Source organism: Colobus angolensis, unplaced genomic scaffold (genome assembly GCF_000951035.1).
Source record: "Colobus angolensis palliatus isolate OR3802 unplaced genomic scaffold, Cang.pa_1.0 Scaffold4, whole genome shotgun sequence".
Classification (NCBI taxonomy): domain Eukaryota; kingdom Metazoa; phylum Chordata; class Mammalia; order Primates; family Cercopithecidae; genus Colobus; species Colobus angolensis.
The window spans coordinates 110,431-126,727 of record NW_012117376.1 but is presented as its reverse complement, the minus strand read 5'-3'; the positions used below and the strand labels follow the sequence as shown (position 1 = coordinate 126,727).

At 42.5% G+C, this 16,297-nt stretch overlaps 1 protein-coding gene across 6 annotated transcripts in view; it reads left to right on the top strand.

Annotated features, from left to right (window-relative positions):
* CAP1 (CAP, adenylate cyclase-associated protein 1 (yeast)) overlaps positions 1-16,297 on the top strand; it is a 34,342-nt gene that overhangs the window by 13,168 nt on the left and 4,877 nt on the right. For 2 of the 6 annotated variants that reach the window (XM_011955226.1, XM_011955225.1), the window contains exons 2-8: positions 6,602-6,723; positions 7,589-7,692; positions 9,263-9,340; positions 11,823-11,966; positions 12,071-12,156; positions 14,108-14,213; positions 15,452-15,629. In XM_011955226.1, the coding sequence (XP_011810616.1) occupies positions 6,612-6,723; positions 7,589-7,692; positions 9,263-9,340; positions 11,823-11,966; positions 12,071-12,156; positions 14,108-14,213; positions 15,452-15,629 (808 nt within the window). In that variant the 5' untranslated portion in view covers positions 6,602-6,611. Of the gene's footprint in view, positions 1-4,708; positions 4,759-6,598; positions 6,724-7,588; positions 7,693-9,262; positions 9,341-11,822; positions 11,967-12,070; positions 12,157-14,107; positions 14,214-15,451; positions 15,630-16,297 lie in introns of all 6 variants that reach the window. The other 4 variants (XM_011955228.1, XM_011955227.1, XM_011955229.1 and 1 more) reach the window with 3 other exon arrangements.

Sequence of the window (16,297 nt, the reverse complement as noted above, 5' to 3'; positions counted from 1 at the left end):
AGCCTGGTGTGGTGGCACGTGCCTGTAGTCCCAGCTACTCGGGAGGCTGAGGCAGGAGAATTGCTTGAACCCAGGAGGTGGAGGTTGCAGTGATCTGAGATCGTACCACTGCACTCCAGCCTGGGCAACAGAGAGAGACTCCATCTCAAAGAAAGAAAAATGGAAGATGCCAATAATGTAACTAAAGACACCATAAAGAGGCCTTGAGCCCATAGTGCTGTGCTTAGCAAACAAGTCAGGACTGGATACTATGATAAACCATGTAGTCACTTAATTTCTTAAAAGCCATTGTGGAGTAGCGAGAAGAGCTGCAGAGTAGGATTCAGAATATTTGTGCTCTAGGCCTGGGTTCTTTACTCACTAGTTGTTTGATCTCTGGCAAGCTTTTAACTGCTGTGAATGTCAGTTCAGTTTCTTCATTCTAAAAACAGGGATCAATGTCTGCATAACATACCGTGCAGGATTATTTTAAGTCTCAAAAGAATCAATAGATTAATAATGTTAAGCATTTACAACTATAATTATTATATTTAATTAATATTATATATTCTAAGAAGAGTACTTTCCTTATGGTACTTAGTTTGAAGATCTCTATATCAGTGTGATTTGTGCCTGAGAAGGCAATATTTATTTGAAAGGCAGGAGAGTTTGTAAGGTCTTGCAAAAGCAGATAAGTAAAAAATTAAACAAAAAAAAGGAAAAAAAAAAACACTTCTCCATGGATTCGATAAGGAAGATAGCCATGCTGTGTTGAGGGGAGAGTGAGTAAGAGCCTTTATTTATGTATTTTCTTACTTAAACACCCTTATTAGCCTACTGTTCTTTTTTTTTTTCTTTTTTTGAAACATAATCTTACTCTGTTGCCCAGGCTGGAGTGCAGTGGCGCAATCTCAGCTTACTGCAACCTCCGCCTCTCAGGTTCAACTAATTCTTGTGTCTTAGTCTCTTGAGTAGCTGGGACTACAGGCACACACCACTACGCCTGGCTAATTTTGTATATTTTAGTAGAGACGAGGTTTCACCACGCTGCCCAGCTGGTCTCGAACTCCTGAGCTCATGTAATCCACCCATCTTGGCCTCCCAAAGTGCTAGGATTACAGGCGTGAGCCAAACACACAGTGTTTTTGTTTTTATTTTTATTTATTTATTTATTTATTTTTTGAGACGGAGTCTCGCTCTGTTGCCCAGGCTGGAGTACAGTGGCCAGATCTCAGCTCACTGCAAGCTCCGCCTCCTGGGTTTATGCCATTCTCCTGCCTCAGCCTCCGGAGTAGCTGGGACTACAGGCGCCCGCCACCTCGCCCGGCTAGTTTTTTTTTTTTTTTAGTAGAGACGGGGTTTCACCGGGTCAGCCAGGATGGTCTCGATCTCCTGACCTCGTGATCCGCCCGCCTCGGCCTCCCAAAGTGCTGGGATTACAGGCTTGAGCCACCGCGCCGGGCCACATACAGTGTTTTTAATGCCTCGTATGTTTATAGTACTGGAATTACAGCGGCAAGATATGGTCCTTGCCTTAGGGTGGCTAGTTGCCTGTTGACTAGAGGAGATCAGATGCATTCAGGGGAGTATGGCCATAAACTCTTAGACTCTGAAGACTATTAAATAAATTATTTTATTTTATTTTATTATTACTAATGTTTTGAGACAGAATCTTGCTCTGTCACCCAGGCTGGAGTGCAGTGGTACAATCTTGGCTCATTGCAACCTCCCCTTCCCAGGTTCAAGCCATTCTTGTGCTTCACCCTCTGTAGTAGCTGAGATTATAGCACGTGCCACCATGCCCAGGTAATTTTTGTATGTTTAGTAGAGACGGGATTTAGTAGAGACAGGGTTTTGCTGTGTTGGCCAGGCTGATCTCAAACTCCTAGCTTCAAGTGATTGCCTGCATTGCCCTCCCAAAGTACTGGGATTACAGGCATGAGCCACCACGCCTAGCCAAATAAATGATTTTAAACCAGTGTGGGCAGTGTTGTGACAGAGATAAGTGCATAGTGTTGAGGTAGCACATACTAGAAATACTTCCCCAGGAGGTGATACCTTAGCTGAGACTTAAAGGACAATAGGAGTTCTAGAGGGGCAGATGGGAAAGGGAAAACATCTAAGCAGAGTGGATAGCATTATAAAGGCTCAGAAGTGAGAGAAAGCATGACTCCTGGAAAACGCAAGTAGTCCTGGGTTACTGTAGTGTGCTAAGGAAAGGTACAGCAAGAGATAAAACTGAGGAGTGGTAGAAGATTAAGCAGGACCAGATTAGAGGAATTCTTGTTTGGACTTTACCCTGAACGCTCTGGGGTGTGTATCAAATGCAGCTGTAATACTATATCTCAAATGCAAATATAAATATTTCTTTAATGCCATTCAGTACTCTGGGAAATATTGAGATATATCACTCTGACTATAATATGGAGAATGGATGAAGAAAGTTTATTACTGTAACTAGGGGAGACTAGCCAAGAAGTCATTGCAGTAATCTTGGTGAAGTCTTGATATCCTTTTTTTTTTGAGACAAGATCTTGCTTTTTTGCCCAGACTGGAGTGCAGTGGTACAATCATGGCTTACTGAAGCCCATACCTTCTGGGCTTAAGCCATCCTCCCACCTCAGCCTCCGAGGTAGCTGGGACCACAGTTGTACGCCACCATGCTTGGAAAAATTTTAAATTATTTTTGTAGCGACGAGGTCTCCCTATGTTGCCCAGGCTAGTCTTGAACTCCTGACCTCAAGCAACCCTCCTGCTTTGGCCTCCCAAAGTGCTGGGATTAGAGGAGTGAGCCACTGTGCCCAGCCACTATCCTAACTCTTATCAGTCAGGATGGAGGCAAGGGGCATCTATTCATAAGCCTATGGATTTTGATGACTGATAAGATGTTGTGGGGGAGTTTGTGGAATCCTTACTATTTTCCAGGACTGTGCCAAGCACTTCTGCATGGATTCCTTCATTTATTCTCACTGAAGCCCTTTGGATTTTTGTACTATTATTGTCTTCATTATAAAGATAAGGAAATTGAGTCTCAGAAAGTTTGATAACTCCTTATAGTCACAAAGCCAGTGCATATTGTTATTCAAACATCCAATCTCTCTGATTTCCTCTGAAGAACACTCTTTTTTTTTTGAGATGGAGTCTCGCTCCGTCACCCAGGCTGGAGTGCAGTGGCGCGATCTTGGCTTACTGCAAGCTCTGCCTCCCAGATTCATGCCATTCTCCTGCCTCAGCCTCCCAAGTAGTTGGGACTACAGGCACCCACCACCACACACGCCCGGCCAATTTTTTGTATTTTTAGTAGAGACGGGGTTTCACCATGTTAGCCAGGATGGTCTCGATCTCCTGACCTGGTGATCCGCCCACCTCGGCCTCCCAAAGTGCTGGGATTGCAGGTGTGAGCCACCGCGCCCGGCCTAAAGAACACTCTTACCCACTATATAATACTGCCTAACAGTTTCCAGTTACTGACCTGATCAATCAGGTGATTGATGGCAGTGCTAGAGCAATGTTAGGGAAGATGATTTCTGTTTTTGAACATTTCAGGTTGCCTTTGGAACATCCAGATAGAGATGTCTAGGTGAAAGCTGGATTTTTTTTTTTTTTTTTTTTTGGAGACAGGGTCTCACTCTGTCACCCAGGCTGGAGTGCAGTGGAATGCAGTGGTACAATCACTACTCATTGCATCCTCGACCTCCTGGGCTCAGGTAATTCTCCCACCTCAGCCTCCTGGGTAGCTGGGACTACAGGTGTGTAGGTACCATCATGCCTGACTAATTTTTTTATTTTTTGTAGAGATGGAATTTTGCCATGTTGTCCAGGCTGGTCTTGAACTCCTGGGCTTAAACACTTCCTCCCACCTTGGTATTCCAGAGTGCTGGGATTATAGTTGTGAGCCACAGTACTTGACCTGAATCTAAAATTTAATCCAGATGAATGGCCTGAGCTAGATGGATATGCTGCTGTGGTAGTCTTTAGTCTATAGGGGGTTATGGTGGTACCACCTGGCAAATAGGCTGGCATTACTACAATGAGGGTAGTAATGTAGGCTTAGGAGTGTACATGACCACCTGAAGAATGTACATGTGTATAGGGAATGAGAAAAGGTGTATCTTTCACATTACAATGTCACACTTCAATTCTGGACATTGTTTTCCATAACATCTCAAATCTCATCTTACTCCCACCAAGAACAAAAAAACAGTTTCTGTTCTTTTGTATTTGGTTAGTGGTAGAATGAGATTAGCTATAAATGGTAGCTGTATTGTCCTTTTTCATTCTGCTTAAGTCAGACAGCAGACTATAGATTGTTTAGCAGCGAAAGCCTACAAATACAAGTGAAATATGGAAAAAGGGAGCCAAAGTCCCATGAAGCTCTATTATTCAGCATTTAAGATTGGTAAATGTTCACAAACTCTGGCAGCCTCTAGCAACACATGTACTGTGTCTTCATGTTAACAGTGGTCTCAACCTGAAACATCCATGTATGAAGGAACCTGTTTTATAACAGAACCGAGTGGTATCTGTTCATGGAAGGTAGCATAGGAGTTTATTGCATTCCTTGCCTTTTCCCCTGGATTTATAGCGTGGTGGATTGTATATATATGTGAGTCTGTGCCTTGATCAGTATGCATAATGGAACAGGGTAAGAATTCAGATATCAGTTGATAGTGTCATAACATCAGGGAAAGTGTGTTGACTGCTTATGGTCTTCTCTATTTGAGAGTAGGACATAGACCTGGAAGCTTCTGCTGCTGCTGCAGGCCAGGGAATGGAAAGGTTTGTTTGGTTCTCATTCTCATTTTTTTCTTTGCTTCTCTTTTAAACAACACTCTCTGACAAGTGATTGGGTCCACAGAGACCAGAGCTTGTACACAGAGAAGAATGGACAGAGATTATATTGTTTTCCTTACTTTATCTTGCGAGCTGCTTATCTCTTCCACAGGGAGGACAGTGTGTTAAACTGAGATAATTCTGGCATGCTGTCATCTTTGGGGGAATCATAATTGCTGTGGTCATTTTAGGCAGCTTCAAGGGAGTTGAGTTCATTCAGCTTCAGTTACCTGAACTGAATTCATTTACCTGAATCGATGCTTTCATGAAATGGAATATTTTCCAAGTCAAAGCTTGGATTGAAATTTCACTGACTGGTTTTTATGAGATCACTTAGGGTCTCAAATACTTTATGTAGCAGTGCATTGATCATATTTTACTCTTATGTGTGACTTATGGGCAGCTTTTAGCACCCTTGTCCCTCTGGAGTTTTGGAATGCTATTTGTGAGGTTCATAACTTCATAAATATTTATTGACCATCTACTACCTGCCAGGTAGTAGTCCAGATGGTAGAGTATACAATAAGGAATAAGCTATATAAGGTCCTTTCTCTCTTGGAGCTTCCTTTCTTTGGGATATTAGACATTGAATTAGGCTAGTTGAGATAAGATAGTGCTTGTGAAAGATCTGTAACAATTCTTTTGGATGTGTCTCGTGTCCTTCCCTACTGCATGTCCAGATCTTTCTCATCGTCATTTGACGCTGGCTCAAATGGCAGCTTCTCCATCATATCCTTATCTGATCCTTCCAGCTGATATATTCCTCCCCTCTTTGAAATCTCATGCCTCTCTATCAGCAACTTTCTTATGTCACCTTAATATTTTTTTTCTATTTGTTTCATAGTTGTTAGTGCATATGTTAAGTCTCCCCATTAGACTATAAATTATTGAGGGCATACTGGGCACAGTGGCTCACACCTGCAATTCGAGCACTTTTGGAGGCCAGGGCGGGTGGATTACTTGAGGTCAAGAGTTCGAGACCAGCCTAGCCAACATAGTGAAACCCTGTCGCTACTAAAACTACAAAAAATTAGCCGGGCATGGTGGTGCGCACCTATAACCCCAGCTACTTGGGAGACTGAGGCAGGAGAATCCCTTGAACCCGGGGGGGCGGAGCTTGCAGTGAGCTGAGATCCTGCCACTGCACTCCAGCCTGGGTGACGGAACGAGACTTTGTCTGAAAAAAAAAAATTTATTGAGGGAAGAGTAAATATCCTGTTCATCTTGGTTTGGGATATTTCACATTCAGGCAGAGGATGTTGTGGGAAAAAACACACTGAACTTAGAGCCAGAAGATGAATTGAGTACTGGCTTCTCTATTCAGTGGCTGTGTGACTAGGCAAGTCATTTAACTTCACTGAAACTAAGTTTTCTATCACTAAGCATGTAGTAATCATCCTTCTGTTACTGAATAGTTGTCGGGAGGCTCAAACTGAGATAATATATGTGACTATCCTTTGCAAATTCTAACTTTCCACACACAGTATCATAGTAAATATTGAGTAAGTATTTGAATGAGTAAGCATTTACTTTAGTGAACACCTTTTCCTGAGCAGTTCTCTTGCTTACTGAGGTCTTTTGATTTTGTAAATATACTAGACTACTTTTTTATCTGATTTTTTGTATTGTTCCATTTTGCAGATGACATCTTAATTTTATTAAACTATTCTGTTCCTGAGAATTGGCATCTTCTTCATCCACCTGGGGGTGACCAGGAATTTTCTGTTTTTCTTTCTGTAGGTGCTATTTAATATTTAAATAACAAATGACATTTGATCTGTTTCAGCAGGTGGTCCATTATGGCTGACATGCAAAATCTGGTAGAAAGACTGGAGAGGGCAGTGGGCCGCCTGGAGGCAGTATCCCATACCTCTGACATGCACCGTGGGTATGGAGACAGTCCTTCAAAAGGTAAGCAGTCCACAGCCCAGCAGAATGCTTTCTTTGAGTGTCTTGGCCTGAAAATTTTCTATTATTCTCTCCTTTGGAGCTAACTTCCCAAAACTTAATCTAGATGGTTTATCTTTTGTAATTTGTATTGCTGTGAACAGATAAGAAAGGAAAGGAAATGACTTGTACAGGGAGGCCTGTGGTTAAGTTATTTTAACACAAGAACTTCCTGCTTGTGTGATATTTCCTGTTCTTTCTTTAGCAGAATGACTCCAATGTAAGTCAAATGACAAGTGATAATAAAATTCCTCTCTCCAAACAGTTGGCAAATTGGACATTTTGCACATGCAGCAATTGAAACATAGAATGTTAGCACTGAAAGAAACCTTGGAGGATCATTTTGTTTATTTTCATTTTATAGATAAAGAAAATTGGCCGGGCGCGGTGGCTCAAGCCTGTAATCCCAGCACTTTGGGAGGCCGAGACGGGTGGATCACGAGGTCAGGAGATCGAGACCATCCTGGCTAACATGGTGAAACCCCGTCTCTACTAAAAAATACAAAAACCTAGCCGGGCGAGGTGGTGGGCGCCTGTAGTCCCAGCTACTCCGGAGGCTGAGGCAGGAGAATGGCGTTAACCCAGGAGGCGGAGCTTGCAGTGAGCTGAGATCCGGCCACTGCACTCCAGCCTGGGCGACAGAGCGAGTTTAGTCAAGGTCACACAACCAGTTAGTGGTGATACTGAACCTAGAACCCAGGTTTCCTTACTCCTGTTCCAGTATCCTGTTGACTGTATTACCTTGCCTCCTCACTTTCATATGGAAGCACGTTTTAAAGAAGCCTCCTTCTGATGCATGGCTGATTCTTCGTGGTGTGTTTGTCTTTAGCAGGAGCGGCTCCGTATGTGCAGGCATTTGACTCACTGCTTGCTGGTCCTGTGGCAGAGTACTTGAAGATCAGTAAAGAGATTGGGGGAGATGTGCAGAAACATGTAAGGATGTTTTGCCTTTTTCCCCTTCTTTTAAGGACTGACAGCTTTCTTCAGTCAGCCAAGGTCCTCATCCTTGGTTTAAGAGCTCCTTGAGAAGTGCCTCTTGGTTTGAAGCATTACACGTGTTATTTTTCTTTTACCTGTACTGAGGAGTTCAGTCCAGCCACAGAAACAATTCCTCCTATTTTTCTAGGCCCCTTGCTTTTATCACATATTTGTACAGAAAGCTTGCTTGGTACATAAAATATGGTTCTGTTCATCTCTGTAGCGAAGAACATGCACTAGTTTGATCCCAACATATTATATAATCAAACTTACAGTGGCTTATTTAAAGGAGTCATTATCATGACTTAGCATTTATAAAACTATGCTTGATAGTTATTAGTTATGCTAATGTGGGTTATTTTCACACTTAACCCACAGCAAGAATATGAAGTAGGCAGTGACAGGTGCCTTTCCTCCCACCTTCCTTTATGCCTCCTACGTCATCACCACCACTGCCTACCCCCACCCCACACTCACATATACATTCTACCTCTATTTTTGGGACCCAAAAAACCTTCCTGCTAGCTCACCGAATGATCCTTTATAAACAGTAACCATGCTCGGGATCTTCTTCACCTAAACCTTTCTCCAAGACTGGTTGCTTAGGTTTTGGAAAATCTATTTTGAGCCTCTCAAATACCATCTGTTGCCAATAGTTTTAGCTCTAGAGAGTGGGACTGGGACTTTAATAAGGGTGTGGAGGCTTGCATTTTTACTTTATACAGTTCTGTAACATTTGAAAAAACTTTAAAACATTTATCATTTGTGTTTTAAAAATGCACATCCAGAAAAAAATAGATTTCTTTCTTTGAATTTTTGTATTTTAATAGTGCTTATAGTCTCATGTTTCTTAAATTCTTTTGACTACGAACGACCCTTAGAAATAAAGAACATATTTGTAACTAAGATAAAAGTTTCACAAAATGATATTTATACTACTTCTGCTATACTTTTTTTTTAACTTTTTATTTGGAAATAACTTGAAGTTGGTGTGCTGCACTCATACTTTTGTTGTATTAAGCTCACTAAATTGATTTAATTATTTATTAATGGGTCATGGTATCTAGCATTTGAGAGAGAGCTTTAACCTAAAGGAGTAAATACCTTGAGAATTTTCGGCATAAATTTAGGCCTTTGCCTTTACTCCTGTCTCCAATTTTTGAGAAAAGAAAGGTGTTTTTTTGGTTGCTGTTTGTTTTATTTTGCTGATGTGAAATAGGAAGGATTTTTCAGTGCACAGTATCACAATGCATGTGTAAGGCGCTAACATGACTTCATTTAAGGCTAGGTGATTATCCATTTAACTTCACTTCCAACTCTGGATATGTGTCCCTGATGAGTTCCAGTAGGAACAGTAGTATATGTAATTCTGCTATCAGTCCCTGGAATCCGGAATACATGAGGAGGATAACATGAAGTGCCTGGGTTGCTATCAGAGTACATGGAAGTAGAGGTTTCAGGTTATTCTTATCAAGACTTCTCCAGTTATAATGTGTCATCAATAGCTGATTCTTCTTTCTGGCAGGCAGAGATGGTCCACACAGGTTTGAAGTTGGAGCAAGCTCTGTTGGTTACAGCTTCTCAGTGTCAACAGCCAGCAGATGTAAGTTCACTACTAGCTGGTTTCATTTTGGTTTGATGCTCAGGACAAGTTGAGAGATTTCTGTCAAGCTATTATAACATTTTAAAATGTTATTTTAAAATGTTATTGTAACATAACATATATAATATATATATATTTACATTAAATATAACAAGCTATTGTAACATTTTAAAATACTAGGCTTTTGATAATATATGTTCATACCAAGTCCCAGAGGTAGAGCCATACTTTAAGTGCCTTAATGGGAAGGTAGTATTGAGTACTTAATGGTCTCTACTGACTTTTTCTCTGTCATTTTGCATAGGCCCGTGGTTATTCCTGGGACTTTGCTTGCCTCCCTCTTTGCTGAGTCCACATTCATCATAGTGTCTCCAAAGTCCTTTAAAGATGATTCTCTTGCTTCACTGTGGATGGGCTTTAGTAGTGCTCCTGTGGAGATCTTCAAACTCCTGTAGTATTGCTTCTCTCTTCATCCTTCACTGGTTGGGAGAATCTCTCTTTAATTTTACTCCCACCTCAAAATTTTATGGTGCAAGATGTGAAAAGCTGAATTAGAGAAAATTTAGATTTCTCTTGGAGTCAAAGAAAATAGGTTGCCTTCTTTTGCATTTGGCTTTCCCACAGAGGAATAATAAAGCAAGTTGTCCTAAATGCTGTATTAAAACCCTTGACTCTCAGCATGCCTAGATAATATAAAAATAGCGCAAGATAATGTCATATATATTAGATTCTGGTTAAGCATACTAGCTTACTTCTGTAATCCCAGCACTTTGGGAGGCTGAGGCAGGAGGATCACTTGAGGCCAGGAGTTTGAGACCAGCCTGGGCAACATAGCAAGACCTTGTCTCTACTAAAAATTAAAAAAAAAAAAAGTAGCCAGGCAGGGTGGTACATGCCTATAGTCCCACCTACTTGAGAGGCTGAAATGGGAGGAACATTTGGGACTGAAAGTTTGAGGCTGCAGTGAGCCCTGAACACACCATTGCACTCCAGCCTGGGCGACACAGCAAGACCTTCTCTCAAAAAACAATGTGTGTGTGTGTGTGTGTATAGATACCATCTAATTCTAATATGTAGAATTAGATTCTAATTCTTAATCTGTCCTGAATGGTTAAGATATGAGAATTGAAATGTTCAGGAAATGGAGCTTTGGAGGAAGGGTGCAAACAAACAAAATTCATCCATTTTGCCAAGGTGCCTACTTGAATGCTAAGCCCCTAATTGTTTTTTATTTTATTTATTTATTTATTTTTTAATCTGTTTTTTGAGACAGGGTGTTGTTTTGTCACCCAGACTGGAGTGTAATAGTGCAATCACAGCTCACTGAAGCCTTGACCTCCCAGGCGTAAATGATCCTCCCACCTCAGCCTCCTGAGTAGCCTTGACTACAGTGTGCGCCACCACGCCTGGCTTGCTTATTTATTTATTTATCTGTTTATTTATTTTTGAGATGGAGTCTCACTCTGTTGCCCAGGCTGGAGTGCAGTGGCAGGATCTTGGCTCACTGAAACCTCCACCTCCCAGGCTGAAATGATTCTCCCACCTTAGCCTCCTGAATAGCTGAGACTACAGTCATGCGCCACCATGCCCAGCTGATTTTTGTATTTTTATAGAGATGGGGTTTCACCATGTTGCCCAGGCTGATCTTGAACTCCTGGACTCAAGCGATCTGTCTACCTTGGCCTCCCAAAGTGCTGGGATTACAGGCGTGAGCCACTATGCCTGGCCCTAATTCTTTTTATTATTTGTAGAGACAAAGTTGTGCTGTGTTGTCCAGTTTGGTCTCGAACTCCTAGTCTCAAGCATTTCTCCTGCCTTAGCCTCCCAAAGTGCTGGGATTACAGGCGTGAGCCACCATGCCTAGACTAAGCCCCCTAATTGCATTTGATTCATCAGTTCTTTACTCAGCAGCTACTAGCATGACTAGCAATGCATTGAGGGCTTTAATGATGATAAAAGAGCTCATCTTTGAAGAATTAGTGAGAAAGTAAAACATATTCACATGGGTCCATTGATAGTTTGTATTAGTGAGTGATAAAATGCCAAAATTGGTTATTCTGACAACAAATGCTGTAGGAGGCTGGTGTGGCTGGGTTGGAGGGCCCTCATGAAGCATGAGGAAAATGTGGATTCATGGAAAAAGAAGAGAACATCATGAGTAAGGCACAGGAATGATGTCCTGAGTGTATGTCCTCTAAGTGGAACAAAAAAGAGACAAGTGGCTGAAATGGAGGTATTGTGGTATAGCTGAAGTATGGATCCTGATCATGAAGAACCATCAGGTGCAGCCTGAGGAGTTGCAACTCTATGAGGAGAGTGAGATGATGAGCAGTATTTTAGCCTTAGGAATCAGGACAGGACTAATGCAGTTTATTTGGGTGCTTACTAGAGCCCATAGAGAATTCTTACCTTCAGGATCAGAAGGCATAGACACCTTTGTGGAAAGATGTTAACCTGAATCTTTTCTTGTATCTTTTCCTAGAATAAGCTTTCTGATTTGTTGGCACCCATCTCAGAGCAGATCAAAGAAGTGATAACCTTTCGGGAGAAGAACCGAGGCAGCAAGTTGTTTAATCACCTGTCAGCTGTCAGCGAAAGTATCCAGGCCCTGGGCTGGGTGGCTATGGTGAGCAGTGCAGATTCCAGGGCTGGGGGTGTGGGTATAGATTCTAAGAGGGAAGGCAATATAGTTGGAGAGGTCCAAGTCACTGACCGCTTATTTCTCTCTAGGCTCCCAAGCCTGGCCCTTATGTGAAAGAAATGAATAATGCTGCCATGTTTTATACAAACCGAGTCCTCAAAGAGTACAAAGATGTGTAAGTTCAGCCTTTTCTTTTCTTTCTTTCTTTTTTTCTTTTCTGAGACAGTGTCTCGTGTTGTCACCCAGGCTGAAGTACAGTGGCACAATCACAGCTCACTGCAGCTTCAACTTCCCAGCTCAAACAGCCCTCCCACCTCAGTCCCTCAAGTAGCTGGGACTTCAGGCATGCTGCACCATGCCTGGCTAATTTTTTAATTTTTTCATAGAGATGAGATCTCACTGTTTCCCAGGCAGGTCTCTAATGATTCTCCTGCCTTGGCCTCCCAAAGTGCTGGGGTTACAGATATGAGCCACTGTGCCCAGCCAAGTTCAGCCTTTTCTCAAGGGGTAAAGGATAAACCCATTTGGTTACTTGCTGGAGTAGCACTTTGGAGTTACTGAAGGCTGCCTTTAGCCACTGTGCTGGTTTTATCTCGGGGCTGCTTTCTGGAGAGCTTTACAGATATTGTCTCACAGCTGCATTTGCAAACAGGAAATGTTTCTGCTTCCACTTCTGCTTTCTCTCCTTTGTTGATAGAGGCCCTTTTAGCCTTCTGGGTTTAGGAAGTTTTGCTGACAGTAACATGGACTAATGCCCTTTATATAAGATTTTGTTCCTTTGTTGAGAATTTGTTATCTGGCCCAATGGCAAAGGGTTCAGTAGGACTTAATAGAAATTCTTCATGCAGTCAGTTAAAGTGAGAGTAAGGCTGCCTAGCCAGTGCAGGTATTACGTAGGGCAGTCCTTGTATGTCTAACCACATACGTCTACCAGTTCTGACTTCTCCATTGCTGGTTTTGAACTGGAATGATTGCAGGCAAAATTTATTAAGTTGCATATCTACGCAAACCCTTCCTTTCTTCTATCCTTCATCAATCTACAAACATTTATTAACTACTATTTTTTTTTTTTTTTTGAGACGGAATCTCGCTCTGTCGCCCAGGCTGGAGTGCAGTGGCCGGATCTCAGCTCACTGCAAGCTCCACCTCCCGGGTTTACGCCATTCTCCTGCCTCAGCCTCAGAGTCCCAAGTAGCTGGGACTACAGGCGCCCGCCACCTCGCCCGGCTAGTTTTTTGTATTTTTTAGTAGAAATGGGGTTTCACCGTGTTAGCCAGGATGGTCTCGATCTCCTGACCTCGTGATCCACCTGTCTCGGTCTCCCAAAGTGCTGGGATTACAGGCTTGAGCCACTGCGCCCAGCTATTAACTACTCTTTTTAAGTAATACTATACCTTCCTGTGAGTGAAATGTGTCCCAGAACAACAGGCACTTCTTTATCCTTCTAGCAACATGGAATTAAGCATGACAGTGTTTTGATATATCCCACCATTATCCCATCACTTTACAGTTGAGGAAACTAAGTCTCAGGCTATATAACCTTCCCAGCTAATATACAAGAAGAGAGGGGACTTGGACCATAGGTACAATGCTATTTCTATAATTTAATGCTGATTGTTTCTTCCTAAAGGAAAGTTTAAGTTTGCTTTTGGTGGGGGTGGGCATATTTTGACATAAGGCATTGTCTCGTAAGGCAGTTAAGTTTCTTAGAGTTCCACAGTGATACTTAAGAGCTCTCCTCTCTACCATGGTTTTATGTACAGAATGTCTGCTTTTATCAGTTTTACATATTAGATTGTGTTTAAGTTCTACTTTGGAAAAAGTTTCAATAAGCAAGTGGTCAAAAGAAAACAAAGTTTTGGTACTTAAAACAGTTTGAGAAACATTGCTATGAGAGATACAGATAGAATCCAGAGTCTCTGTCTTAGTGGAGTTTGGTCTGATTAGGGTAATAGACTAGGTTGTGTATACATAGAAGTTTGGTGATGACAGAAAAGCTGCCATTGAGCAGAGCCTAAGAAACACCACAGGTAGGAGAATGTGAGCCCATAGGAAAGAAGGGTTCTGGAATCACCATTGTTATGTACCCGGACCACCTGTGACAAGTTCTTCTTTAATCCTCCCAGGGATAAGAAGCATGTAGACTGGGTCAAAGCTTATTTAAGTATATGGACAGAGCTGCAGGCTTACATTAAGGAGTTCCATACCACCGGACTGGCCTGGAGCAAAACGGTTAGTGAATCCTCCCTCCCTCCCTCCCTCCCTCCCACTTTCTCTCTCCAGGGTGGGGTCCACAGGTTTCTTAGACTTCAGCACCACCAAAGTCTGTGAGGGAATGCTAGTTTTTTCAGTGGAAGGGAGGAAGAAAAGGGGGAGAAAGAAAGGGAAAAAAAGAGTAAAGGGAGCAAGAATCATAGGAGAAGGAATACTTGGTGGTATTCAATTTCAATAAACATGACAGGGACAGTGATTGGTGCTAGAGTGGGAGACACACACAAATGAGTTACACTACCCCAGCCTTTAAGGCGCTTAAAAATAGGAACGCAAAACCCCAGTACAACAGTACAAATCACCAAGCCAAATGCTATAATAAAGATATAGACTCTAGAGTATGAGGAAAAGAAGAGTGCTTCTCACCAGAAGAGATTGTGCTTTGAAGGTATATACTCTTCTGTGAGACTTGAAAGAAGTATAGGGCAGTGAGAAGTGGGATACTACAAAAGGCACAGCTTAAACAAAATAAATGCAGAGTAAATGTAGAGATTGGTCATCTCTGGCTTCAATAAGGGGAAATAGTCAGATTTTTAGGAGAAAAGGCTAGAAAGGAAGGTAGGCTGAGACTTTGGGATGAGGTATTTGAGCAAGGGAGTGATAATGATCCAATTTGTCTTTAAAAGAGTCTCAGTGTATAGGTTAGGGATAAGGACTCATGCTCGGATTATGAAAGTAGTCATGGTGTTTGGGAGATAGTAGAAAAACATTTGCAGGAGATAGCACCAAGATAATAGAAAGAGATTTGATAAGGTTGAAGAAGTTGGAATCCTCCAAGAAGATTGACTAGTCAGCCTTGGATGGTAACATCTTTCACTGAAACAGGGACAAGGGATGATTGTACAGGGAGGGGAGCAGGCAGGAAATGATGAAATCAGCTTTGAACTTGTTGAATCTGAGGTACTGGTAACACACTAAGGAAGATGTCAAATAGATTTATGGAAAGAGTTTTTAAAGCTGGAATCAGGTGAGGCAGGTCAAAGGCAAAAGGTGATGGTCAAGAAATAGAACTGAGAGCTGGATCTTCGGGAAGGGTGAGAAGGCATAAAGCCAAGTTGGGTATGGGTAGGACGCATTACTCATTGCCTCAAAGGCTGTAGCGGGGACCCCATGTGCACTGGCCACATGTAGGCTGCTACTGGGAATGGTACAGAGGGGAAGAGAGAGGATGACGATGTTACCTGCACTTACTATTTCAGGGGCCTGTGGCAAAAGAACTGAGTGGACTGCCATCTGGACCCTCTGCTGGATCAGGTCCTCCTCCCCCTCCGCCAGGCCCCCCTCCTCCCCCAGTCTCTACCAGTTCAGGCTCAGATGAGTCCGCTTCCCGCTCAGCACTGTTTGCGCAGATTAATCAGGGGGAGAGCATCACACATGGTGAGTGAGCACTTTGACACAGTCGGTACAACAAGTTGTGTGGGCCAGACCCCACCAACCAGAACCCAACAGCTAGTCTGTAAACCACAACCCCGACTTGTGTGGGAGTCATTTGGTGTGTCCTGTTCCTTTAAGGGACAGCAAAGCTGGCTTAAATGGAAATTGAAAATGATGATCACAGTTGGAGGAAGCCCTCTGCCCCACGGGAAAGTGACTTAATATTAGGTAGCATATATAGAGTACCCTCTTGTGCTAAGGCACAGAGCTGGCGGTTTTCCCCAGAGCTTTTTCCGTGGCACCACATGGCCTCTGGGAAGGCACTGTGTTAGGAGTTAACTTCCTCAGAAGATGCATACTGGTTACATGCAAAATTTGCATGAGAGTGACTTAATGTTGGTATAGAGAAAGTAGATACCCTTAACACATCTGGTGGAAGTCTGAGTTGTCCAGCCACTTCTAGGAATCTATGATCATAGTAGCAAAAAATGGTGTAACAACCTAAATCCAACAGTAAGAGAAATGGTTAGTTAACTACCACATGTCCTGTTGATGAAATGTATGCCATCATTACATGTTTTTCTACAGTGAACCACGTAATGTTTAAGAAAAAAAAAATCGGCCGGGCACGGTGGCTCAAGCCTGTAATCCCAGCACTTTGGGAGGCCGAG